This window comes from Hylobates moloch, unplaced genomic scaffold, assembly GCF_009828535.3.
Source record: "Hylobates moloch isolate HMO894 unplaced genomic scaffold, HMol_V3 SCAFFOLD_3, whole genome shotgun sequence".
Taxonomy (NCBI): Eukaryota; Metazoa; Chordata; class Mammalia; order Primates; family Hylobatidae; genus Hylobates; species Hylobates moloch.
Genome location: NW_026652278.1, coordinates 37,936,019 through 37,963,098, shown reverse-complemented (window position 1 = coordinate 37,963,098; position 27,080 = coordinate 37,936,019). Strand labels below are relative to the sequence as shown.

General features: G+C 40.0%; 1 protein-coding gene across 5 annotated transcripts in view; it reads left to right on the top strand.

The window, feature by feature from the left end:
* Nucleotides 1-5,133: 5,133 nt before the first annotated feature.
* Nucleotides 5,134-27,080, top strand: part of ENTPD1 (ectonucleoside triphosphate diphosphohydrolase 1) — a 115,573-nt gene continuing 93,626 nt past the window's right edge. For 2 of the 5 annotated variants that reach the window (XM_058436162.1, XM_032135762.2), the window contains exon 1: nucleotides 5,134-5,282. Coding sequence is in view for 3 of the 5 variants with exons in the window: in XM_032135762.2 (XP_031991653.1) it covers nucleotides 5,267-5,282 (16 nt within the window). In the remaining 2 variants the exon portion in view is untranslated. Of the gene's footprint in view, nucleotides 5,283-5,623; nucleotides 5,803-27,080 lie in introns of those variants that run through there. The other 3 variants (XR_009212745.1, XM_058436161.1, XM_058436160.1) reach the window with 2 other exon arrangements.

The following is a 27,080-nucleotide window of genomic DNA, read 5'->3' as shown; positions in this document are numbered from 1 at the left end:
GCAGTGAGCCAAGATAGCACCACTGGACTCCAGCCTGGGTGACAGTGCGAGACTCTATCTCAAAACAAAACAAAAATTTGGAGTTTTACAAGGATTATAGGTTCTGGAATTAGATTCAGTTTTTGGAGTGCAGGAAGCCTATAACAGGAAATGAGTTTAGAGAGGTAGAGAGAGTCCTTACATATTCTACGACAGGAATTTAAGTTTTATTTTATGCATGATAAGGAGTTTAGAATTTTTAAAGTCTGCCAATGACATTATCAGATATCGATTTCAGAAAGATGAGAGAGTATGCACTATGGCAGAAGTGACGGGAATGGAGAGAAGAGATGAATTTGAGAGATCTTAAGGTACAGAAACAATAGGATTTGGGAAACAATAAGATATGGGATGTGGGGAGGGGTCTAGGAGGACCCTGAGGTTGCTGGGTTGTGTGACTAGGTGGATAGTAGTGCCATTATCTAATGTAGGGGTTGGGCGTAGTGGCTCACGCCTGTAATCCCAGGACTTTGGGAGGCCGAGGCGGCCTATCACCTGAGGTCAGGAGTTCGAAACCAGGCTGGACAACATGGCAAAACCCTGTCTCTCCTAACACAAACTTAGCCAGGCATGGTGGTGTGCATCTGCAATCCCAGCTACTTGGGAGGCGGAGGCACAAGAATCTCTTGAACCTAGGAGGCAGAGGTTGTAGTGAGTCAAGATCATGCCACTGCACTCCAGCCTGGGAGACAGAGTGAGACACTGTCTCAAAAAAAAAAAAAAAAAAAAAAAAAAAGTAGGGAATACTGGTACTGGATGGGAGCAGATTTGGAAGTAAAGATACTGAGTACAGTTTGGATGCTAAATTTGAGCTGCTTGTGGGATATTCTCTTGACACCCAGTAGATGAATGGAAATATGGATCTGGGGTTCATGGGAGTGGGCTTAGCAGAAATGTAAAGGCATAAGAAGTTATGACGCAGGTAGAATAAGTGAAGTAGGGAGAGAAGGCAAAGGGTGAAGGTCTAGGGAATACCAACATTTACGAGACACAAAAGTTGACTAAAAAGGAGCCATCATACACAGATGGAGGAGGAAAATCAGACATGAGGGGGGTTCTGGAAAATAAGGAGAGATCAATTTTCAAGAAAGAAGGAAGGCCAACAATGGCCCATGCTACAGAGATGCAAGAAGATAAAACACAAAAATTGGTCTTTGCTTTAGAGGCCATTGGCAATCTTAGGGCAGTTTCATTGGGTTGGTGCAGTGAGAAACGGGAATGCAATGGAAGGAGGAGTAAATGAATCAGGAGAGAATGGAGGTGATGAAGGAAGTCAAAGGTAGACCATGGTCTCAAGTAGCTTGTTTGTGAAGGAGCTGTTTTTGTTTTAATTAATTTTTTAAAAATTGTGATAAAATAGACATAAAAGTTACTATATTGCCGGGCCCAGTGGCTCATGCCTGTAATCCCAGCACTTTGGGAGGCCGAGGCGGGCAGATCACCTGAGGTCAGGAGTTCGAGACGAGCTGCCTGACCAACATGGAGAAACCCCGTCTCTACTAAAAACACAAAATTAGCTGGGTGTGGTGGTACATGCCTGTAATCCCAGCTACTCGGGAGGCTGAGGCAGGAGAATCGCTTGCACCCAGGAGGCGAGGGTTGTGGTGAGCCGAGATGCCGAGATCGTGACATTGCACTCCAGCCTGGGCAATAAGAGGGAAACTCTGTCTCCAAAAAAAGTTACCATATTAATCATTTAAAATTTATTTTTATTTTTGTAGAGATGGGGTCTTGTTATGTTGCCTAGGCTGGTCTCAAACTCCAGGCCTCCAGACAACCTACTGCTTCAGCCTCCCAAAATGCTGGGGTTACAGGGCGAGCCAATGCACCTGGCCTATATTAATCATTTTTAACTGTACACTTAAGTATTTTTAAGTACATTCACATTGTTGTGCTGCCAATCTCAAGAACTTATTCATCTTGCAACACAATAATCTATACCGTCAAACAACAGAATTTGTTTTTAAGAATGAGAATCACTTAAATATTTTATATGCATAGGGGGATGAACGAGTACAGTGAAAGAGGATGAAGGTGTAGGAAAAATGAAAATTCTACCATTGTAAGAACTTTATAAGACCATTTCATCATTAAAAGACAGACAAATATCTTTACCCCTTTCTAACAACTCCTTCCATCTTTCTGAGTGCAGTTTTAATTTTCTACTTTCTATTACAAAAAACAATAAAATTGATGATGATAATTTTTTGTTGAGAAAGAAGATTTATTTTTTAAGATAAATTCTGAGGCCTTTAGAAAGATACACACAAACTCCCATCTCTTTTATAATCATTCTTATATGAATTGGTGATAATATATACTTAACCACAGTATTTTCATGATGCTGAGGAGGGTGCGAACCTGGGCAACATGATTAAATTGTAGCACAGAGCATATTACCATAAAAAGCATTAAATGTTGTCAAAAGGCTCATGTAATATGAGTTAGGGGTTAAAACTATGTTTCTATTACTCCATATTCAGTTTGGATGAACTTCAAATATTTATGAAGTGCTAGTTATTACAATGAGATTTTACCTTTCCTGGTTAAACCAGAAGTTGGGTACTAGAACAATTTACATTTTACTAACTCTTTCTCTCCCTGATGAAATGTAAAGAGAATGAGTCAATTGTCAAAGTAACCTTTCGTCGACAATGTCTGATGGAACATGATTGAAATGACCTTGAATTTTAATTTTGTTTAAAATAGAGAACTGTGGCCAGGCACTGTGGCTCACACCTGTAATCCTAGCACTTTGGGAGGCCAAGGCAAGTGGATCACTTGAGGCCAAGAGTTTGAGACCAGCCTGGACAACATGGTGAAACCCAATCTCTACTAAAAATAGAAAAATTAGCTGGGCTTAGTGGTGCGCACCTATAATCCCAGCTACTCGGGAGGCTGAGGCACAAGAATCACTTGAACCTGGGAGGCAGAGGTTGCAGTGAGCCAAGATCACACCACTGCACTCCAGCCCGGGTGACAGAGCGAGGCTCTGTCTCAAAAAAAGAATGTAAGAATGTAGTAAAATAGGCCGGGCATGATAGCTTACGCCTGTAATCCCAGCACTTTGGGAGGCTGAGGCAGGCGGATCACCTGAAGTCAGGAGTTCAAGACCAGCCTGACCAACATGGTGAAACCCCATCTCTGCTAAAAATACACAAATTAGCTGGGCAAGGTGGCAGGCGCCTGTAATCTCAGCTACTTGGGAGGCTGAGGCAGGAGAATCACTTGAACCCGGGAGGCAGAGGGTGCAGTAAGTTAAGATGGCTCCACTGCACTCCAGCCTGGGAGACAAGAGCAAAACTCTTGTCTCAAAAAAAAGAACCTAATGTCCTAATGTAATAAAGTAGAGAACTGTTGCCACAGCACCCACTGAAGATGTGTCTCTCATTGACAAGCTCAGGTACTTGTTTGTCTGTTTCTCCTGCCTACCCCTCAGCCACTCTGGATCTTCCCTTTGATCATTCTTTTCTCTTTCTAGCTTTGATGTTTTGGTTTTCATTCTGTAATTCACACAATATTTTGTGGACATGCTCTTTTCAAATTTCTCTCCAAAACAATAGTACAAAGGCAATCATAAACCAATTATATTGTTGGTTTTTACAAAAAATCCCATCATATCACTGAAAACCAATTTTATCATAACAGGATGAATACCAGACCAATATTCATTATTAGAGATGTAGTCTAAACTGGCTCGAGAGAAGACATCCATTGAGTCTTTCATTCAGTATAATTAGTTGTTATTATACATGCAAAATCCTATAAAGCATTTCAGAAATAAAGTATTGTTATACAGCTCCAAATTTATTGAAGTATAAAAAATGTATTGAGTATATACCATGTGGCACCATGCAAAGTAACAGAGATGCCTAAACTAAAAGGTTATCCTTTGTCCTTATTAAAGTATGACTGAAAGCTCACTGGAGAATATAGTTTCTACATAGAGTCAAAACAATCCTTAGGGCTCACAAATTTAATGATTGATATGGTATAACTGGCTTTAGATACAAATTTACATGCCGGACAAGCAATGTAGAAAAAGCAAGAACTAGGAAAAAGGAAAACAGATCTACATTTCTGCTTTGCTGCAATTCATTCATTTTTTTAGACCATTCATCAAGTATTTATTGAGAGCCCATGCTGTGAGAGAAACTATTAGGTGCTGGGGAACATGGTAGCAAATAAGAGAGACCATGTGTGTGAGCATGAGCAGGTGGCTTAAACTCTCCACATCTCTAACCTCATTTAGACTCGATGTCTGAGGTATCTTTCAAACCTGAAATGCTAAGGTTTGCAACAGCCTTGTGGAGGGAGAAGCTGCCAAATCACCTTGGGACTTGAGGACCTACCTTCCTTTCAAAGGGTTAGCCCTTGTTTTGATTTCAAAATAATTTTGTTACACAGTTTAAAAATAATTTGGTCAGGCTCTCATCTACATTGGGGTAATCTTGATGGTCTGGATGTGGCAATTCATGCTCAATAGACTTCAAAGGTAGGAAGTCAAAGTTGGGAAATGGTAGATGACTTTCATCAGTTCATAGCCAGGCAGCGGTTCCCACTGAGCAGCTCCTCTGTGGTTCCACCCAGCCTTCCAACCAATAACGCAGCTTCTCCTGCAGGAAACCCATCACTTGGGTCACCTGTTGCTCTTTGCTCTAATGAGCCTTGAGAAAGGATTGCTGGTCATGGGACCAGAGGCTTTATGGGGCGGGAAGAATTGTTCTTGACTTTCAGTTTTTCGAGCGGGTTTCAAGGTAACAACTTTCTTATTATCTAGCTTCATAATTGCAGTAAGGAAATAGTTTTTTTTTGCTTGCAGCTGAGATGACTTTTTCAAGGGAGAAAAAGGGATTTCTATAACGAAGAGAGGGAGAGAGAGATGAAGAGGGAGGGAGTAAGGGAGAGAGGGAAGAAGGGAGAAAGAGAGATTTGAATATACATTGCTTCAAGGATGCAAAAAATTACAACCTGGAAAAGGCTTCGAGTAACTTTAGGAAAATGAGCTGCTGGACTCCTCAGTCAATCTGTCCTTTCTAGTCAATGAAAGAGACAGGGTTTGAGGTTCCTTCCGAAACGGGGCCGGCTAATTTAGCCCCTCCCACGAGCCCAAGGGTCTGTTATATCTCTGTTTCCTTGAGTACCTCTCTCACGGAGACGGACCACAGCAAGCAGAAGCTGGGGGGGAAAAAACGAGGAAAGAGGAAGAAAACAAAAGCTGCTACTTATGGAAGATACAAAGGGTAAGACCAAAATTGATTTGATCTGAATCCTTAAGAAAAAAAATATAGAAGGAAAAATAAAAGCCCAGACCAAAAAGCAAGTACTTGAAAGCTGGAGGCAAAAAGCCCTGAATGAACTTTCCCACCCCCTTCCTTCTGAGAGGGGGCAGAGAAAGAGCTTTGGGAAACTTTTTAGGAAGCAGAGTCCAGGGTTGCAGTCAAGGGTGGCTCTAGAGCAAGCTGGAGGGGCTCATGAATATTCATTATCAATTTGTATTCAGAGTTGGTTTTTTAGAGGCAAATGACTTTTTCAGTCCCCTTGCAGTTTAAGAGGCAGCTGCCTCATCTGCAGTCTGGACTCATCTAGCCTCGCGTCTGTACCTCAGGGTGTTTGCTTGAAGATGCTGGGCTCTGCGTGTAGATTTGTTTTGTTCTCGAATTTCTTGCATGCTTTCCTGTTGTGAAATTAGCAAAGGCTTCTTTGCTGGGAACAAGACAGAGAAGTTAATGTGGCACGAGGCTGTCACAACAGGACCCCAGAGTATGTCTTTCAAAATGCTGAAAGTTTCTTGAGATATGTGGGGGAGTTTTATGTGGGGGACAGAGTGGGGGACGGGGACGAGTGGAGGGAGGAAATAGAATAATTCTATCTTAAAAGGGCAGGTCATATCTGACTACATTTAGATTTTGTCTAAAAACTACAAGAGCAGCCTGGTTTGCACAGATGGTGTGCAGTCTCTATCTTTTACCTCTTTTGGGCATTTTCTGCCAGGACGGAGAGCCAGCTGCTTGCCAGCGTGTGAGAGCCAGGAAGAATCTCTGCAGCAGTGAGGGAGCGTAGGGTTGTAAACCTCCTTCTCCTCCTTCTTTATCATCTCTAACTTCTAACATTCCCACATGCTTATACCATATAGAACATGGAAGAATAGCATGAGTAGCCAATATATTTCTTAATACTTAAAATAATGATAGCTGTTAATGTTGACTAAGTCTTTATTCTGTGTTGGGAGCTGTACCTAGCATATTACGTGTGCTACTTACTTGTCACATGAACCTTACAAGTGCTATCATTGACATTCCCATTTTCCAGATGGCAAAATTGAGGTACTGAGAGGATAACTCGCCTTGAGATCTCAGTTAGTAAGGACTGAGTGTGGATGGAGGTGGTCTGAGGCAGGGCTGGTGGGCTTTTCCACTCCCCAATACTGTTTCTCTGCTTTTTCTGGTGCCCTGACATTGTGGATTTCAGGTTTGCAAATCCTTGAAGCTACTGGGGAAGTAATACTGATAAAATCTTAAGTCTGTGAAGGAATTTGTACTTTGCACTCAAGTTCACATACATTTTCCTCATTTGGTGCTCATGGCCATTCTCTATGAGAAGCAGGTATTGTTATTATGGTCTTTTACAAAAAGGAGAAACTGAGGTCAGAAGAGATTAGTTAGGTGACACTAGTCACAGCTAGTTGTCAAAAGTCTAGACTGGGGGGCTGGGTGTGGTGGCTTGCACCTGTAATCCCAGCATTTTGGGAGGCCGAAGTGGGTGGATCACCTGAGGTCGGGAGTTCGAGACCAGCCTGGCCAACATGGTGAAACCCCGTCTCTACTAAAAATACAAAAATTAGCCAGGTGTGGTGGTGTGCGCCTGTAGTCCCAGCCACTTGGGAGGCTAAGGCAGGAGAATCACCTGAACCCAGGAGGCGGAGGTTGCAGTCAGCTGAGATCACACCACTGCACTCCAGCCTGGGCGACAGAGTGAGACACTGTCTCAAAAAAAAAAAAAAGTTTGGACTGGATCTGAAACCCTCTGCTTCTGGTTTTTCTTCCAACCTACAGAGCAGGCCCAGTCATCTCTGAACGTCTGTCCCCACCCCAAGCTGCGCCTCATTGAGTTGCTTTCAGTTCCCCAAAGGAACTGCATCTTTCCTCAGACTGAAGCTAGGTGCTTTCTTCTGTTTTAAGGGCCTGTCTGGTACTCTCCTTCCCCTTTAGTCTGGAGCCGCGCTGCCTGGATTTGAATTTCAGCTCCACCATTTACTGTGTGCCTCGGTTTCATCATTTGTAACACGATGAGAATAACAATAACATCTATGTTACAGGGTTGTGGACTGAATGAGGGATTCATGCAAAGTTTTTAAAACAGGGCCTGACGTATAGTATCGCTAAATATTAACATTTGCTATCACTCCTTGAAGCCTCATATTGGGTGTTATTCCCCTTTAAGCCTTCTCTAATCCTTCAAGTCTAGATTAGCCCCCATCTTGGATGCTTCTATAGTACCTCGTCAGTTATGCCTAAGGTGGCACTCATCATACTTGTCCACGCTCCTGCCCTCTGCATCACCTTCTCTCCCTCCCAATTATATTTTGTGTATTCACCTTTAGATCTGCAGTGTCTAGTGCAATTTTATTTTTAGTCTCTAAACTTATGGCAACTTTCTCATCAGTGTGGGCAGAGTGGTGGCAGAGGGGCCTCAGTCATGATAGGGGTACAGGAGGCAGCCACAGAGGGTGACCATATAGCAGTCATAGAGGGCCAGAAGCCACACAGGAAAGGGACAGATGCTGAGTACTGATTCAGGAGGAGCACATGCCACTAAGCAGCCAATGGTTAAGGTGTCAGGTTTCAATGAACTTCTCCATGAGGTCTGTGAGGTCCTCTGACATACTTATTGTGGGTCAGCTTGGCAGCCACATTCATCAGCCCCTGCGACAGGTTCTTGAATTTGGTGTCCATCTCAGAGAACATCCCAAGCTTTCCTTAGAAGGTGGTACACACCAGGCTCTTGTGCAAGTCCAAAGGTCCTTGTCAGCCATTAGCACCTTGAGATCCTTAATGGGAACTCAATAAATATTTAGTAAGTGAAGCATTATTATTTTAGCTGATGCTCATTTGAGACATTCAAGAGGCTTGTTTAAAAGGGGACCTTTGAGTTTGCAGTAGGGTTCCCCACTGGTACATATAGATGTTTGGCACAGTCTGTAAAGACGTCCTTCTATGTGGATACACTGAAAAACAAAATGCATCCCTCTGGGTGGATGATTTTCAGAGCTAATGTAACCCCATGCCAGGGCACCCTGTTGGGCAAGTGAAGCTCTGGCTGAACTTCAACCCCCACTCCCCGCTCAGCCAAGGGCCAAACTGGAGATTTCAGATGCCTCATAGCCAACTTTGCCTTCTCTGAACAGAACATCTGGTTCCATAAATAGTGTCTTTCTAGCCCTACTTTATAGCAACCTTGCTGTCTGAGATAATGTACTCTGGTAATGAAATAAAAACAAACACTACCGAAGTTGGCCCTGGGAAAAATCATAAAGTACGCTACGGTTTTTTCCAGCACCCTCCCTTTCCTCTTCCTGGCATACCTTCAAACCATTCTGACAAATATTATTGTGTGTCTACCATTTGTAAGTTCCCATGCCACACAGATCCTTGGATAAACAGTTTTCTCACCGTCTAGTGGGGAAGCCTAATAATAATAGCTGGGAAGTGCTAATAATAATAGCTAACATTGATTATTTATTATGTGCCAAACATCGTAATGCTTTATATATGTTGTCTCTTGTAATCTTTACAAAAATTCCATGATATTGGTTTCCACATCTTCCAGCTGTGGAAGAAGGTCATTTGGTTAAGGTCACACAGCTAATAATAGGCAGAGGGGAAATTTTGACTGATGTGGTTAGGCTGCAAAGTCTGGGATCCTAATGGGTACATTCTACCTCCTTAGAAGCTGTAATGTGAGTCTAAACAAAGTGCCATGACACAGTGGTGCACGCTTGTAGTTCCAGCTACTCAGGAGGTTGAGGCAGGAGGATAGCTTGGGCCCAGGAGTTTGAGGCTGTAATGTGCTATATTTGCACCTGTGAATAACCACTGCACTCCAGCCTGGGCAACATAATGAGACTTTGTCTCTAACAAAATAAAAATAAAAAATAATAATACAAGAGAAAATGCCATGAGAAGCAGAATAGGGAGTGATGGCTTCTGGAGAAACTTCTCAAAGGATGGGACACTTCAATTGGATCTAGAAAGATGAGTAGAATCTGCTGCCCATGGCAAGCCCCTTCACCCTCCTAGCAGTGCTTAAAGATCTTTTCTCTCTTTTACCTTAACTATAGTGTAGATTTAAGAGTAAAAAGCCCCCTTTTTTCCCAAGCTCTGAGCAGTCAACCTACTTACACGTCCATCTTGGAGATTTGAAGGCAGAAGTACAGAGTTTATCCTTCACTATGGGTCGTGTAATCAAATAAGCCTTTGTAAAGCAATCAGCTGCACATTAAATGATTTCCTTAATCATGATTGCACCGCGTGGTAATAATGTACATCTGGTAAAGAGTTTTTATAAATCATTATGATTGGCATTGCCTTTACTTGGTCAAATTACATTTTGAGAGTGCTTTCCCCCTTGTGTCGTCTTTTTGGTTGTTTTCTCTGCTCTTTATAACTGGTAATGGTGCTCAAGGGCACCAGTGTTGAATCCCACCCACTACTGTCCAGAGGTGATGGGCTCCATCTGTGTAGAGTGAAGTTGAGGCCTGGAGTAAATTACATAGAGTCTATTCTTTTAAGTACTTCGGAGGAAGGCCAAAATCAAGGGCAGCCCCTGTGGTGAAGAATCACTAAATGTCTTGATGGTTTGGTGAAGTGTGCAAGAGTGGAGTCACTTGTTTGTCTTGGTGATTTTGGTGTCTGTGTGTGTGTGTGCGTGTGTTCTGAGGCAGTGCTTCTCAAACTTTAACATGGATATGTATCATTAGAGAACTTGTTAAAATGCAGATTCTGATCCAATAGCTCTGAAGTAGGTCTACATTTCTAACAAGTTCCCAGGTGATGATAATGCTGCCCCTCCACAGACCACACTTTGACTGGCAATGTGGCAGGGTCATTGCATGCCTTAGTCTCAGGGCTTATTTTGGTACTAAATGACCATGCTCTTCCCACCCTCTACTCCCTCACCAAGCTGCCACTTCTAGTCACTGGTCAGCTGTCATTGCAGGATGATGGGAAGCCTAATTCGTTTATTCATTCAGCAAATATATGCCCTAGAACAGGAAATTGAGGCTCCCAATTTGCCAAATCCTAGAAACTGGAATCTTCAGCACACAAAAACTACTGTTACACAAAAAGGCCTTGTGTTAGATTTCCTGCATGTCTCCACCTTTTCTCCATGGCTCCAAGCTTCCCTAAACTTCCCTTATTCTCTGCCTTCAACTTGAGAAGTACTGGAGCAGAATGTGTGGCTGCCTGTAGAACCTTGTGCTGGGTGTTGGAATCCCACGGAGCTAGAGGTAGCAGGGACTCAGGGCTCTGAGATTGGGAACAGTGTGCCTGAGGCATTGTCTATGCTCTGCAGAAGAAAGGTGGGAATAATTCTAGGAGCAAAGCAAGGAAAGTGGGTGCAGAGAGAACCGATGGAATTTCTTTAGGCTTGAAAACTTGAGGGGGTTGTGAAGAGAAAATAAGTTGTTGGAGAAAAGAATCCAGAGTATAGGTTGTCTAACATGTATGAAACATGCTGTTTCTGTTAGAATATCAAAGTGACTTTAGAGACCCACAGTGGCAGTACATGCCCTACACAAAGAGGTGTTTCCTTCCATAACCACTGCTTGGTTTAAAAAAATAAAAAAGGAAGCCAAAAAAAAATGAAGTGTTTCCTTTTGATTCATAGGAAGGATGTAAAGCATTGCTTTATGTCCGTGAGGATAAAAGTAACATAGCACTTGCCCATTAAAGAAAACATGATACTATAGATTACAGTAGGGAAGAAAAACAATCACTTGTAATATTTTGGTGCTATTTCCTGGCAGTTCTTTTTTTACTATGCTTGGGTTGTTTCTCTCATTTGGCATTCACTTGAATAGGACCTTGAAAAATTGAGATGGCACCATGATCATTAGGCTATATATGCAGTTTTAAAGCCTGGTTTTACTGTAGCAGTGAAGCACACGTATTTTCCATTTTATAGCATGGTCTTTATTAGCGTAATTTTTATGGTCACATAGTTTATTTAACAATTCTCCTGTTATTGAACATTGAGGTTGTTTCCATTTCTAATAAATGACTTTGTGCAGGAAGTTTTTTCCATATGTAGGATTGTACTCTGAGGACAGGATCTCAGAAATAGACTTACTAGATTGAAACTTGTTAATGTTTTTTAAAGTTCTTGATGACTGTTGCCAGGTTGCATTCCCAAAGGTTGGGCCCTTCATGCTCTCAAAAGCAGTTCCTGTTTTGTGGCATCCCTGACAGCTTTGGTGTTTTTGTTTTTAAATAATTTTATCCATTTTTAGATTGTTTTAGTTTGTATTTCTTTAATTACAGTAAATTTGACATTTTTCACGATATACTTCTTTTGTATACTTTATACATCCTTTTCCTGTTTATTATAATACTTCTTTGTATTTGGTGTTTTTAATCAACTTTTTTAATCAACTGAGTGCTTTATCATATAAAGGTGTTCAAGTTTTCCTGCCATACTTATAATAGTTTTTCTGTATTTATTTATTTATTTATTTATTTATTTATTTATTTTTGTTATGACTGAGTTTCACCATGTTGCCCAGGCTGGTCTCAAACTCCTGGACTCAAGTGATCTGCCAGCCTAGGCCTCCCAAAATGCTGGGATTACAGGTGTGAGCCACCACACCCGGCCCGTGATAGTTTTTCTGAATCTGTTTTTACTGTGAATAGATCCAACACGTTTTTGTATGTGGTGTCATCGTTTTCTAAATAGTTTGACATCACATTTTTATTCTCTGTAGCCCAGGATATTACTTTTAAAAGATTCTAAATGATTTTTATTTTTGTTTAGTCATTATAATTAATTTTTCATTTTTCCATGATGGTTAGAGAATATGGCTTTATAATTTCAGAGGTTTCCTTGTAACTAAGCATATGGTGGGTTTGTATAAATCTATGAACACTTGTGAAGAAGCTGTATGTTTTTAGGATATAAAATTGGATATTTATTAATCAATCCAGTCTTTTCAATTATATGGTAATTTATCTCCAACCATAATATTCTCCGATGGGTAGAGAGGAGTTTAGTCCTACCAACACCTTGATTTCAGTCCAGTGAAACTGATTTCAGGCTTCAGACTTCCAGAACTGTAAGAGAATAAATGTGTGTTGTTTTAAACCACTGAGTTTTTTATGGTAATTTGTTATAGCAGGCAAAGGAAATGAATACAGTAAGTGTTTAATGAAAGGAAGTGCTGGTGGCTTTAGTTAGTTAACACACAGGCTTATAGTGGACATTGGTTCACACACTATTCTAATCACCTTACAGATGTTAATTCAGTTCTCCAACAATCCTAGGAGGTTGGTATTATTTACTGTTAAGTAACTCAATTGTTAAAGTCTCCCAGTTGGTAAGTGTTGAAGTTGAGATTCAAATCCATGGTTGTTGATCTTATTATCTGGAGATGCAATTCACATATCATACAATTCACCAACTTAAAGTCAACAATTCAGTGGTTTTAGTATATTCACAGGATTGTGTACCACCACCACAATCAATTTTGGAACATTTTATCACCCTGAAAAGAAACCTCATACCTATTAATGGGCAGTCCCCATTTCCTCCCTACATGGCCCCCACGCTTCTGAGTCCTAGGAAAACACCAATCTACTTTCTGTCTCCACAATTTTGCCAATTCTGGACATTCATTTCATAGCATATATCCCATCGAATGTATATACCACATTTTATTCATCAGTTGATGAATATTTGGATTGTTTTTACTTTTTGACATTATGAATAATGCTGCTGTGAGCATTCATGGACAAGTTTTGGTGTGGACTTATGTTTTTAATTTCTTTTGGTTATATACCTAGGAGCAAAATTGCTGGGTCACTTGTATGTCTATGTTTAACCATTTGATGAACTGCTAGACTGTTTTTCAAAATAGCTGGACCATTTACATTTCCACCAGCAATATATGGTGATTCCAATTTCTCCACATCCTTGCCAACACTTGTTATTACCTATCTTTTATTATAGCCTTCCTAATGAGTGTGAAGTAGTATCTCATTGAGGTTTTGTTTGTATTTCCCTGATGGCTGATGGTTTTGAAAATCTATTCATGTGTTTAGTGGGCATTTGTGGATCTTTTTTGGAAAAATATCTGTTCAGATCCTTTGCCCATTTTTTTTTGTTTTTGAGGTGGAGTTTTGCTCTTGTTGCCCAGGCTGGAGTGGGATGGCGTGATTTTGGCTCACTGCAACCTCCGCCTCCTGAGTTCAAGCGATTCTCCTGCCTCAGCCTCTGGAGTAGCTGGGATTACAGGCACGTGCCACCACGCCTGGCTAATTTTGTATTTTTAGTAGAGACGGGCTTTCACCATGTTGGCCAGGCTGGACTCGAACTCCTGACCTCAGGCGATCCACCTACCTCAGCCTCCCAAAGTGCTGGGATTACAGGCGTGAGCCACCATGCCTGGCCTCTTTGCCCATTTTTTAAATTGGTTCACCTTTTTATAATTGAGTTGCAATGATTCCTTATATATTCCCTTTTCAGATATATGATTTCCAAAAATTTTCTCCCATTCTGTGGGTTGTCTTTTCACTTTCTTGATAGCATTGTTTGCAGCACAAAATTTAAACGTTTTAAATTTTGATGATATTCAATCTATAGTTTCTTTGGTTCTTATGCTTTTGTCGTCCTATCTAAGAAACTATTGCCTAATCCAAAGTCATGAAGATATACATCTATATTTTCTTCAAAGAGCTACATAGTTTTAGCCCTTGAATTTAGTTTTTTAATCCACTTTCAGTTATATGTGTTATGAGGTAGGGGCCAAACTTCATGTTTTTGTGTGTGAATATCTAGTTGTTCCAGCACCATTTGTTGAAAAGATTATTATTTTCTCCAGTGAATTGTTTTGGCACTCTGTTGAAAATCAATTTCCCATAAGTGTGAACATTTTTTTCTAGACTCTCAGTTATATTCCATTTCTTTATATATCTAGCCCTATGTCAGTTCCACATTTCTTGATTACTATAGCTTGGTAGTAAGTTTTGAAATCAGGCATTGTGAGTCCTCCAATTTCATTTTATTTTTTAAATATTGTTTTGGGTATTATGGGTCCCATTAACTTCCATATGAATTTTAAGATCAGGTTGTCAACTTCTGCAAGGAAGCCAGCTGAGATTTTGATAAGATTGCGTCAACTCTGTAAATCTATTTGGAGAATATTGCCATCTTAAAAATATTAAATCTTCCAATCCATGAACATGTGATGTCCTTCTGTGTATGTAGGTCTTACTTAATTTCCTTAAGTAATATTTTGTAGTTTTCAGAGTGTAACTTTTGTATTTCTTTTGTTAAATTTATTCCTAAGTATGATTTTCTTTTTGATGCTATTATAAATGTAATTGTTTTAAAATTTCATTTTTGGTTTGTTATCACAGATTTACTTTTTTTTGTTGTTTTTTTTGTTTTAAAATGACTTCAAAATTACAGAAAAATTACAAGAACAATTCAAAGAGCACTTCACAAATATTCACCAATTTAAAAAATTCTGCCACATTTTCTTTATCATTCTCTCTTCCCTTTTCTATCTCTCCCACACACAACAGTCACATATAGTATTTTTCCTGAACCATTTGAGAATAAGTTGTATATATTATGTTCCTTTACCTCTAAATATTTCAGTATGTATTTCCTAAGAACAAAGATATTCTCTTATATAACCACAGCAAAGTAATCAAACTCAGGAAATCTAACACTGATAGAATACTTTCAATTGTAGTCCATAATCAAATTTTGTTAATTGGTCAAACAATTGTTATCATAGATTTACTTTTAACCTCAATTACCCTCAATACTATATTCCTCATAAGTTCTTAGATTCTTTTACAGTGCTTCAAATAATAATGACTTCATGCTCTTAATGCAATTAAGATCCATTTAATTCAATACAATTGTCTGTTGTCTATTTACCTCTACTCATATTTTATATGTTTTTGCAGTTCATATTTTGATAAAATATTGAAATAACTCCTTTTTATCTACTTTTTTAGTCCTAAATTCTGTTCCCCCTTCTCATTTGGCTGATATATTTTGTCCATCTTTATTTTTAATCTTTCTAAATCCAATTTGATTCTCTGTTTTAATAAAGGAATGTAAACAGTTCACATTTATTTTATCTGCCTTTTCTCGTTTTATTCTCTTTAGTGTTTAATGTTTTTTTCTGTTATGCTTTTTGCTATACAGACTCTGGACTTTGTTATTTGTTTTTATATTTCCACAAAGCTGTGAATAACGGACATCTTACTTTTAATTGTACTTGTAGCAATCTTTTTTTTTTTTTTTTTTTTTGAGGCAGGGTCTTGCTCTGTCACCTAGGCTGCAGTGAGGTAGCATAATCGTAGCTCAGTGTAACCTTGAACTCCTGGGCTCAGGTGATCCTCCTGCCTCAGCCTTCTGAGTAGCTAGGGCTACAGGCGTGCACCACCATACCCAGCTGATTTTTTATTTTTTGTAGAAACAGGGTCTTGTTATGTTGCCCAGGCTGTGGAAATAAAAGAAAAGCATTCCATCTGGCTAACATGGTGAAACCCCATCTCTACTAAAAATATAAAAATTAGCCGGGCGTGGTGGTGGGTGCCTGTAGTCCCCAGCTACTTGGGAGGCTGAGGCAGGAGAATGGCGTGAACCTGGGAGGCAGAGCTTGAGTGAGCTGAGATCATACCACTGCACTCCAGCCTGGGAGACCGAGCGAGACTCCATCTCAAAAAAAAAAAAAAAAAAAGCAAAGCATTCCTGCGCTTAAAGTTATCTTAATATCAAAGTGAAATTAGTAATTTTTGACCCCATTATGAGAGAAGGATTAAGAGTTTTTGTGTCCCTGTGTCCTCCTTTTTCTTATTTTAAATATTTAATTTGATAATGTTATAAATTCAAATAGTATAAATTATGTTAGTCACTTATTTCACAGGATTTTTTCTCTTTATTTGGATATTAATAATCAAACTCATCCATCCATGAATTTAATGAATTTTAATATAGTTCTTATCTCACTATGCCTTTCCCTATTCTTGGGTCCCTAATCTTGATTCCTTTCATAATGATCTAGTAAGCATATTAATTTTTTAGAAAGGGGATCAGTGTTATAAAAGAGAGAACTTCTCTTAAATATAGCAATCTTTCCCCCTCAAATCATTGGAAATATTCCTCCATTGTCTTGAGAAGTTTGATGCTGTAAAGAAGTTGCTATAGTTTGAATATGTCCCCCCAAAAGCGTATGTTCAAAACTTAATCCCCAATGTAACAATGTTGGGAGGCAAGACCTACTGGGAGGTGCTTGGGTCACAGGGCTCCGCCCTCATGAATGGATCAATGCCAATAATAAAAGGACTTGAAACTGTGAGTTTGTTCTCTTGCTCTTATGCTCTCTTTCCCTTTGCTTTCTGCCATGGGATGACACAGCAAGAAGGCCCTCGCCAGATGCTGGCCCCTTGATCTGGAACTTCCCAGCCTCCAGAACTGTGAGCCAAATAAACTTCTGTTGTTTATAAATGACTCAGTCTGTTGTAGCAGCACAAAACAGACTCAGAAGTTGAGGACAACTGTTTTTTAGCCTGAATGGTTTTTGTTCCCCATTTCTGAAATATACAACTTTCACAATAAGATAACTGAGTATAGACTTCCTTTCAAAAATTTTTGCCTGGAATATGGTAAACCCTCTTGATTTCCAAATTTAGGACTTATTTAGGAGCAAGAAAGATTTCTTCTGTCACAACTTCAATTAATGCTCCTGTTTTGTTTGTTTCTTTTTCTTCTTCAGGGTCCTATTATTTGGATCTCTTATCTCTAAATTGCCTGCCTGCAGCCTGCCTGCCTGCCTGCCTCCCTCCCTCCCTCCCTTCCTTCCTTGCCTCCCTCCCTCTTTCTCTCTCCCTCTCTTTCTTTCTTCTTTCTTTTTCTTTTCTTTCCTTTCTTTTTTCTTTATTTCTTTCTCTTTCTTTCTTCCTTTCTCCTTCCTTCTTTATTCCTTTCATTTTCTTAATTTATTTTTCATTGCATTCTGAGACTATTTTCCTAAGAATTTCCTCTGTATCACTGATTCAATTTTCCTTAACTATCTCCAGTATAAACTTTCATTCAGTTACAATGTTTTTGGCTTCCATGAAATCTTTTATTTTAGCTTGTTTATGGCAACATCCTCTTGTACAGAGTTCAAAAAAACAAACGATTTCCATCTATTCCTGCTTCATATCTATTTTAGAGGCAAACTTTTCCTTCGTTGTTCTTTCTATTTTCTTGCAAAATTTATTGAACCTAAGGCCTTATCCTTGAAAGAAAAGAGATTCCTTTTGTATGTATGTATGGATGAATGTGTTTTTCACCTTATCCTAAAAAGTATTTAAGGATGTATTAGGGGAGATTTATCCCAGTCTAACGTTGATATGGATGGAATGCATAGTCTGCCCATGGCTCTCTCAGGTTCTGTTCAGATCTTGGAAAAATGCAATCACCAAATGCTAGATCCCCATCTAAGTATGAGAAGACATCTAAATCCTCTAGGCAGAAAAGTTCACTCAGACCCAGGAAAGAAGGCAAAAGTCTTCTCACCATGTACAGTAGTCATGTTCCAGAAGATAGAGTGACTAGGGCTGTCAGAGTTCTGTCAATATGGTTGTCCAGAGGCATAAAGGCATTCAGGAAGGAGCCTTTGCTCCTTCCCCACTGAGAACAAACCTCTGTTGAATTAGGGAGTGAGCTCCTCTTCCACTGCTTAGCAGTTTTCCTCAGCCTTTGTTGGATATCATTTCTAAGATCTCTTTAGACTTGTGGTAGCATATGGCTGCTAGTGTGACTGTTTCTGTGAAGAACATTCCACGCAGAGGAACCAACATGTACAAAGTCCTGAGGAGAAATTAGGTGTTTAAGAAACAACAAAGAATCCAGTGTGGTTGGAGTGGAGAAAGCAAGGAGGTGAGAGCTGTGAGGTAGGTTTGGCCTAAACAAAATGTCTAGCATCCTGCAGGCCACTGTATAGCCTTTGGCTTTTACTTATAGAGCAATGGGAAACCACTGTGAGTGTTGAGCACAGGAATGACTTTATCCAATTCACGTTTTAATAGGATCACTCTGGCTGCATTGTAGAGAACAGACATAAAGGGATATAAGCAGAAGAGAGACTAGTTGGGAGACTACTGCAGTAATACAGGTAAAAGATGATGGTGTCCATTTCCAGGTAGTAGCAGTGGACATGGTGAAAAGTGATTGGATTTGGGATCTAATAGAGCCAATAAAATCTCCTAGTTGGATTTGGATGGGAAAAAAGAGAGAAGGAAACTTGACTCCAAGGTTTTGGGCCTTCCAAGAAACTAGAAGGATGGAGTTGCGTTGAGATGAGAAGACTGTAGGAGGAATAGGCTTGAGTGGGAAGATTAGGATCTCGGGTTTTGGGTGTGTTAATGTTCAGATGCCTATTTGACATGGGTCTTTCAAATAGAGCAGATGGATATACAAATTTGGAGTTTGGGGAAGAAAACTGGACTTGAGATATAAATTTAGGTCATCAGGCGGTGTTTAAACTGAGTGACACAGGATTTAAATCCAAAGAGATTGGGTAAGTGAGTGTAACTAGAAAAAAAAAACGACAATGCTCTAAGGACTGAGCCAGATGCTCCAACTTTAAAGGTTGTGGATAGGAAGAGAAACCGTCCAAGAAGACTGAGAGAGAGAGAGGGAGAGAGAGAGAGAGACAGTGTGTGTGTGTTTGTGTGTGTGTGTGTGTGTCTGTGTATGTGTGTGTGCTGGAGTGGGGGAAGGGGGATAAACTAGGTAGGTGAGTATAGTGTCCTGGGAGCCATCAGAGAAAAGTGTTTCAACTAGGTCTAACTGGGTCTAATGTTGCTCATGGGTAAAATAAGATGAAACTGAGAATTGACGCTGGCATTTGGCACAGTGAATGTTGAAGGTTGTTAGTAAAGATTTCACAGGTAGAGGAAGTCTTTTAGGGATGGAAATATTTACAGAGAGGTGTGTAACTTCCTGGTGCTGATGTCCATCCAGACTGCAGACATTTTCTGTGAAAGAAAAGCCAGAGGCCTTTCAGGGCCAAGAAGTATGGTCTTTTTCAATTGTGTTTTTCTCAAAAAGATTGCTCTAAGATTCACATTGTGAAGACAGCCCAAACTCCAGGCCCCTACCTAGTATTACTCTTCCCGGAACTGCCTTATGGCTTCAGAGAGCAGACCTGTTTGCAAAACTTATGGAGGATTAGGGCTGGGGAGAAGTAGAAGATCACATTTCAGATGTGGTGTAGGTATCTATGCATTTGGCATTTTAAAAAGACTCAATGGATTTTAGTGCTAGAAGAGACTTAAATATCCTCAAATCTCTTAATTAAAATGAAATCAATTGCATTTGCTGTTTTAATTACAAAAATAATACAGGTTTATAACAAAATTTAGAATATATAAAGAATAAATAAGAAAATAAAAATTTGTGTAAGTTTACTACTCATAACTCTGTCATATGACTTTTTAGTCTTTCTCTTGTTCCCTCTCTTTGGCTTACTTTTTATTGTTTTTTAGTATTTATTTTCTACAAATTTGGATCCATGTTATGCATACCAATTGTAATCCTCAATTTTACTTTACAGTTTGTCGTGACAACTGAATGGCTTTTACCATATGATCTTTTAATGGCTGCATATAATATTCCATCATTTGAACATGTACCATATGTCTATTTAACCATTTCCTTTTGGGAAACATTTGGGAAACTTTCAGTTACTTTCCAAATTTTCCAAATATATAATTATATTATAACTTCTGTGGATTAATCTCATTTCACATCTTTGACAGTTTCTTTAGGATCAATTCCTAAAAGTAGAATTTCCAAATTTCTTTCCAAATTTCAGCAGTGTATGAGTGATAGAAACATTGACGTCCTGAGGTGGGAAGGAATGTGCTCATGTTGCACAACTGGTTGGTGGCTGAGTGTGCCCAGTTCCCTTGCCTTTTTGAAAGAGCCCCTCTCCTTTTCTGCCTACCATGCTTTCTCTAGCATTTCAGCCTCCTTTTAGTGATGCCCTGTATGACTCCTTGGACCTTGATGACATTTAACCTTTTCCTGAAAACTCTTGGCTCCCATTTATCCCAAACTAGTCCCCCAGTGTATCTCTGGGCATGAACTCTGAACAATTAGAGATGTCCTTTTTCATGAGAGAAGATGTGCACTTCTCAGATAAATTTTCTCTTTAGGGGCACAAATGTTCTCCCATTAGTCAAGAACTGCCACCCATTAGATATTCCTTCATGTATCTGAAGGCTTCCTGGAGTTTTCCTGACTTCTTTTTAGCTTTACTGGTCATATATTTTCTCTCTAAAATCTTACTCACTGTAGTACAGACATACTTCAAAGTTATTGCAAGTTTTGTTCCAGACTGCTACAAAGGAAGTAACGTGACTAAAAGAGTAATATGAATTTTTGGTTTCACAGTGCATATAAAAGTTATGTTTACACTATACTGTATCTATTAAGTGTACAATAGCATTATGTCTAAAAAACAATGCACCTTAATTAAAAATACTTTATTTCTAAAAAAAATGCTAACAATCATCTGAACTTTCAATGAGTGGTACTCTTTTTTTTGGTGGAGAGTCTTGCCTTGATGTTTATGTTGCTGACTTATCAGGAATTGGTTGCTGAAGGTTGGAGTGGCTGTGGCAATTTATTAAAAGAAGACAGCAATGATGTTTGCCACATTGAATGACTCTTCCTTTCATGACAGATTTCTCTGTAGCATGTGGTGCTGTTTGATAACGTTTTACTAACAGTAGAACTTCTTTCAAAATGGAGTCAATCCTCCTCCAGCACTCCTGCTGTTTCATTGAGCAAGTTTACGTAATATTCTAAATCCTTTGCTGTCCTTTCAACAATGTTCACAGTATCTTCCCCAGGAGTAGATTCCATCTCAAGAAACCACTTTCTCTGCTTATCCATAAGAAGCAACTCCACAACTGTTCAAGTTTCATCACGAGATTGCAGCCATTCATTCACATCTTCAGGCTCCACTACTAATTTTAGTTCTCCTGCTGTTTCCATCACTTCTGCAGTCACTTTCTCTGCTGAAGTCTTGAGCCCCTCCAAGTCATTCATGAGGGTTGGAGTCAACTTCTTCCAAACTCCTGTTAATATTGGTATTTTGACCTCCTCCCATGAATCATGAATGTTCTTAATGGCACCTAGAATGGTAATTTTTGTCCAGAAGGCTTTCAATTTACTTTGCCCAGGTCCATCAGAAAAATCATTATGTATGATAGCTATAGCCTTACTAAATATATTTCTTAAATGAGACTTGAAAGTCAAAATTACTTTGTTTTGTGTTGCTATAAAGGAATACCAGAGACAGGGAAATTTATAAAGAAAGAAAAGTTTATTTGGCTCACAATTCTGATGGCTTGAAAGCTCAAGATTGGGCATCTGGTGAGGGTTTCAGGCTGCTTCCACTCTTGGAGGAAGGTGAAGGGGAGCCAGAGTGTGCAGAGATCACATGGTGGGAGAGGAAGCAAGGTATAGGGAGGCCGGTGCTAGCCTCTTTTTAACAACTGCTCTCATGGGAATGAATAGAGTAAGAATTCACTCACCCCCAAAGAAGGTCATTGATCTATGCATGAGGGATCTGTCCCCATGACCAAACACCTCCCATTTGGCCCCACCTCTAACATTGGGGATAAAATTTCAGTATGAGGCTTGGAGGAGACAAATATTCAAACCATAGCACTCCTTGATCCATAGCCTGCAGAATGGATGTTGTATTAGCAGGCATGAAAACATTTATCTTCTTGTATATCTTCATCAGAGCTCTTGGATGACCAGGTGCATTGTCAATGGACAGTAATATTTTGGAAAGAATTTTTTTTTTCTGAGAAGCAGACATCAACAAGTGGACTTAAAATATTCAGTAAACCATACTGTAAACAGTTATGGTCATCCAGCCTTTTTGTTCCATTTATACAGCACAGGCAGAGCAGATTTAACATAATTCTTAAAGGCCCTAGGATTTTCAGAATGGTCAATTAATAATGGCTTAAACTTAAAGTCACTAGCTTCATTATCCTTTAACAAGAGAGTCATCCTGTCCTTTGAAGCTTTGAAGCCATCCTTTTTTATGGCTGCATAGTATTCCATGGTGTATATGTGCCACATTTTCTTAATCCAGTCTATCATTGATGGACATTTGGGTTGGTTCCAAGTCTTTGCTATTGTGAATAGTGCTGCAATAAACATACGTGTGCGTGTGTCTTTATAGTAGCATGATTTATAATCCTTTGGGATTATAATGGGATTGCTGGGTCAAATGGTATTTCTAGTTCTAGGTCCTTGAGGAGTTGCCACACTGTCTTCCACAATGGTTGAACTAGTTTATACTTCCACCAACAGTGTAAAAGCGTTCCTATTTTTCCACATCCTCTCCAGCATCTGTTGTTTCCTGACTTTTTAATAATTGCCATTCTAACTGGTGTGAGATGGTATCTCATTGTGGTTTTGATTTGCATTTCTCTGATGACCAGTGATGATGAACATTTTTTCATGTGTCTGTTGGCTGCATAAATGTCTTCTTTTGAGAAATGTCTGTTCATGTCCTTTGCCCACTTTTTGATGAGGTTGTTTTTTTCTTGTAAATTTGTTTAAGTTCTTTGTAGATTCTGGATATTAGCCCTTTGTCAGATTGCAAAAATTTTCTCCCATTCTGTAGGTTGCCTCTTCACTCTGATGGTAGTTTCTTTTGCTGTGCAGAAGCTCTTTAGTTTAATTAGACCCCATTTGTCTATTTTGGCTTTTGTTGCCATTGCTTTTGGTGTTTTAGTCATGAAGTCCTTGCCCATGCCTATATCCTGAATGGTATTGCCTACGTTTTCTCCTAGAGTTTTTATGGTTTTAGGTCTAACATTTAAGTCTTTAATCCTTCTTGAATTAATTTTTGTACAAGGTGTAAGGAAGGGATCCAGTTTCAGCTTTCTACATATGGCTAGCCAGTTCTTTCTACATATGGCCATTCTTTCTACATATGGCTAGCCAGTTTTCCCAGCACCATTTATTAAATAAGGAATCCTTTCCCCATTTCTTGTTTTTATTAGGTTTGTCAAAGATAAGATTGTTGTAGGCCTCTGTTCTGTTCCACTGGTCTATCTCTCTGTTTTGGTACCAGTACCATGCTGTTTTGGTTACTGTAGCCTTGTAGTATAGTTTGAAGTCAGGTAGTGTGATGCTTCCAGCTTTGTTGTTTTTGCTTAGGATTGTCTTGGCAATGTGGGCTCTTTTTTGGTTCCATAGGGACTTTAAAGTAGTTTTTTCCAATTCTGTGAAGAAAGTCATTGGTAGCTTGATGGGGATGGCATTGAATCTACAAATTACCTTGGGCAGTATGGCCATTTTCACGATATTGATTCTTCCTATCCATGAGCATGGACTGTTCTTCCATTTGTTTATGTCCTTTTTTATTTCATTGAGCAGTGGTTTGTAGTTCTCCTTTAAGGGGTCCTTTACGTCCCTTGTGATTTGGATTCCTAGGTATTTTATTCTCTTCGAAGCAGTTATGAATGGGAGTTCACTCATGATTTGGCTCTGTGTTTGTTATTGGTGTATAAGAATGCTTGTGATTTTTGCACATTAATTTTGTATCCTGAGACTTTGCTGAAGTTGCTTATCAGCTTAAGGAGATTTTGGGCTGAGACGATGGGGTTTTGTAAATATACAATCATGTCATCTGCAAACAGGGACAATTTGACTTCCTCTTTTCCTAACTGAATACTCTTTATTTCTTTCTCTTGCCTGATTGCCTTGGCCAGAACTTCCAAAACTATGTTGAATAGGAGTGGTGAGAGAGAGGGCGTCTCTGTCTTGTGCCAGTTTTCAAAGGGAATGCTTCTAGTTTTTGCCCATTCAGTATGATATTGGCTGTTGGTTTGTCATAAATAGCTCTTATTATTTTGAAGTATGTTCCATCAATACCTAGTTTATTAAGAATTTTTAGCATGAAGGGCTGTTGAATTTTGTCAAAGGCCTTTTCTGCATCTATTGAGATGATCATGTGGTTTTTGTCGTTGGTATATTCTGTTGATTTGGGGTGGAGAGTTCTGTAGATGTCTATTAGGTCTGCTTGGTGCAGAGCTGAGTTCAAGTCCTGGATATCCTTGTTAACCTTCTGTCTCGTTGATCTGTCTAATATTGACAGTGGGGTGTTAAAATCTCCCATTATTATTGTGTGGGTGTCTATGTCTCTTTGTAGGTCTCTAAGGACTTGCTTTATGAATCTGGGTGCTCCTGTATTGGGTGCATATATATTTAGGATACTTAGCTCTTCTTGTTGAATTGATCCCTTTACAATTATGTAATGGCCTTCTTTGTCTCTTTTGATCTTTGTTGGTTTAAAGTCTGTTTTATCAGGGACTAGGATTGCAACCCCTACTTTTTTTTGCTTTCCATTTGCTTGTTAGATCTTCCTCCATCCATTTATTTTGAGCCTATGTGCGTTCCTTGCACATGAGATGGGTCTCCTGAATACAGTAGACTGATGGGTCTTGACTATATCCAATTTGCCAGTCTGTGTCTTTTAATTGAAGCATTTAGCCCATTTACATTTAAGGTTAATATTGTTATGTGTGAATTTGATCCTGTCATTATGATGTTAGCTGGTTATTTTGCTTGTCAGTTGATGCAGTTTCTTCCTAGCCTTGATGGTCTTTACAATTTGGCATGTTTTTGCAGTGGCTGGTACCGGTTGTTCCTTTCCATGTTTAGTGCTTCCTTCAGAAGCTCTTTTAGGGCAGGCCTGGTGGTGACAAAATCTCTCAGCATTTTCTTCTCTGTAAAGTATTGTATTTCTCCTTCACTTATGAAGCTTAGTTTGGCTGGATATGAAATTCTGGGTTGAAAATTCTTTTCTTTAAGAATGTTGAATATTGGCCCCCACTCTCTTCTGGCTTGTAGAGTTTCTGCCCAGAGATCAGCTGTGAGTCTGATGGGCTTCCCTTTGTGGGTAACCCGACCTTTCTCTCTGGCTGCCCTTAACATTTTTTCCTTCATTTCAACCTTGGTGAATCTGACAATTATGTGTCTTGGGGTTGCTCTTCTCGAGGAGTATCTTTGTGATGTTCTCTGTATTTCCTGAATTTGAATGTTGGCCTGCCTTGCTAGGTTGGGGAAGTTCTTGTGGATAACATCCTGAAGAGTGTTTTCCAACTTGGTCCCATTCTCCCCATAACTTTTAGGTACACCAATCAAATGTAGATTTGGTCTTTTCACATAGTCCCATATTTCTTGGAGGCTTTGTTCATTTCTTTTTACTCTTTTTTCTCTAAACTTCTCTTCTCACTTTATTTCATTCATTTGATCTTCCATCACTGTTACCCTTTCTTCCATTTGATCGAATTGGCTAATGAAGCTTGTGCATGGGTCACATAGTTCTCATGCCGTGGTTTTCAGCTCAGTCATTTAAGGTGTTCTCTACACTATTTATTCTAGTTAGCCATTTATCTAATCATTTTTCAAGGTTTTTAGCTTCCTTGTGATGGGTTCAAACATCCTCCTTTAGCTCGGAGAAGTTTGTTATTACCGACCTTCTGAAGCCTACTTCTGTCAGCTCATCAAAGTCATTCTCCATCCAGCTTTGTTCCTTTGCTGGCGAGGAGCTGTGATCCTTTGGTGGAAAAGAGGCCCTCTGGTTTTTAGAATTTTCTGCTTTTCTGCTTTGGTTTCTCCCCATCTTTGTGGTTTCTATCTACCTTTGGTCTTTGATGTTGATGACCTACAGATGGGGTTTTAGTGTGGATGTCCTTTTGTTGATGTTGATGCTATTCCTTTCTGTTTGCTAGTTTTCCTTCTAACAGTCAGGTCCCTTAACTGCAGGTCTGTTGGAGTTTGCTGGAGGTCCACTCCAGACCCTGTTTGCCTGGGTATCACCAGCAGAGGCTGCAGAACAGCAAATATTGCAGAACAGCAAATATTGCTGCCTGATCCTTCCTCTGGAAGCTTCGTCCCAGAGGGGTGCCCGCCTGTATGAAGAGTCAGTTGGCCCCTACTGGGAGGTGTCTCCCAGTTAGGCTACACAGGGGTCAGGGGCCCACTTGAGTAGGCAGTCTGTCTGTTCTCTGAGCTCAAACACCATGCTGGGAGAACCACTGCTCTCTTCAGAGCTATCAGACAGCGACGTTTACTTCTGCAGAAGTTGTCTGCTGCCTTTTGTTCAGCTATGCCCTGCCCCCAGAGGTGGAGATTACAGAGGCAGTAGGCCTTGCTGAGCTGCGGTGGGCTCCGCCCAGTTTGAGCTTCCAGGACACTTTGTTTACCCACTCAAGCCTTGGCAATGGCAGATGCCCCTCCGCCTGCCAGGCTGCTGCCTCGCAGGTTGATCTCAGACTGCTGCACTAGAAGTGAGCAAGGCTTTGTGGGCGTGGGATCTGCTGAACCAGGTGTGGGATATAATCTCCTGGTGTGCTGTTTGCTAAGACTGTTGGAAAAGCATAGTATTAGGGCAGGAGTGTCCTGTTTCTCCAGGTACCATCTGTCATGGCTTCCCTTGGCTAGGAAAGGGAAATCCCCTGATCCCTTGCGCTTCCCAGGTGAGGTGATGTCCTGCCCTGCTTCAGCTCAGCCTCCATGGGCTGCACCCACTGTCGAACCAGTCCCAGTGAGATGAACCAGGTACCTCAGTTGGAAATGCAAAATCACCTGTCTTCTTTGTCAATCTTGCTGGGAGCTGCAGACTGGAGCTGTTCCCATTCGGCCATCTTGGAACCAAGATATTTCTAATGACAGACAGGGAAAAGAAAACTGACAAGACCCAGGCAGTTGAC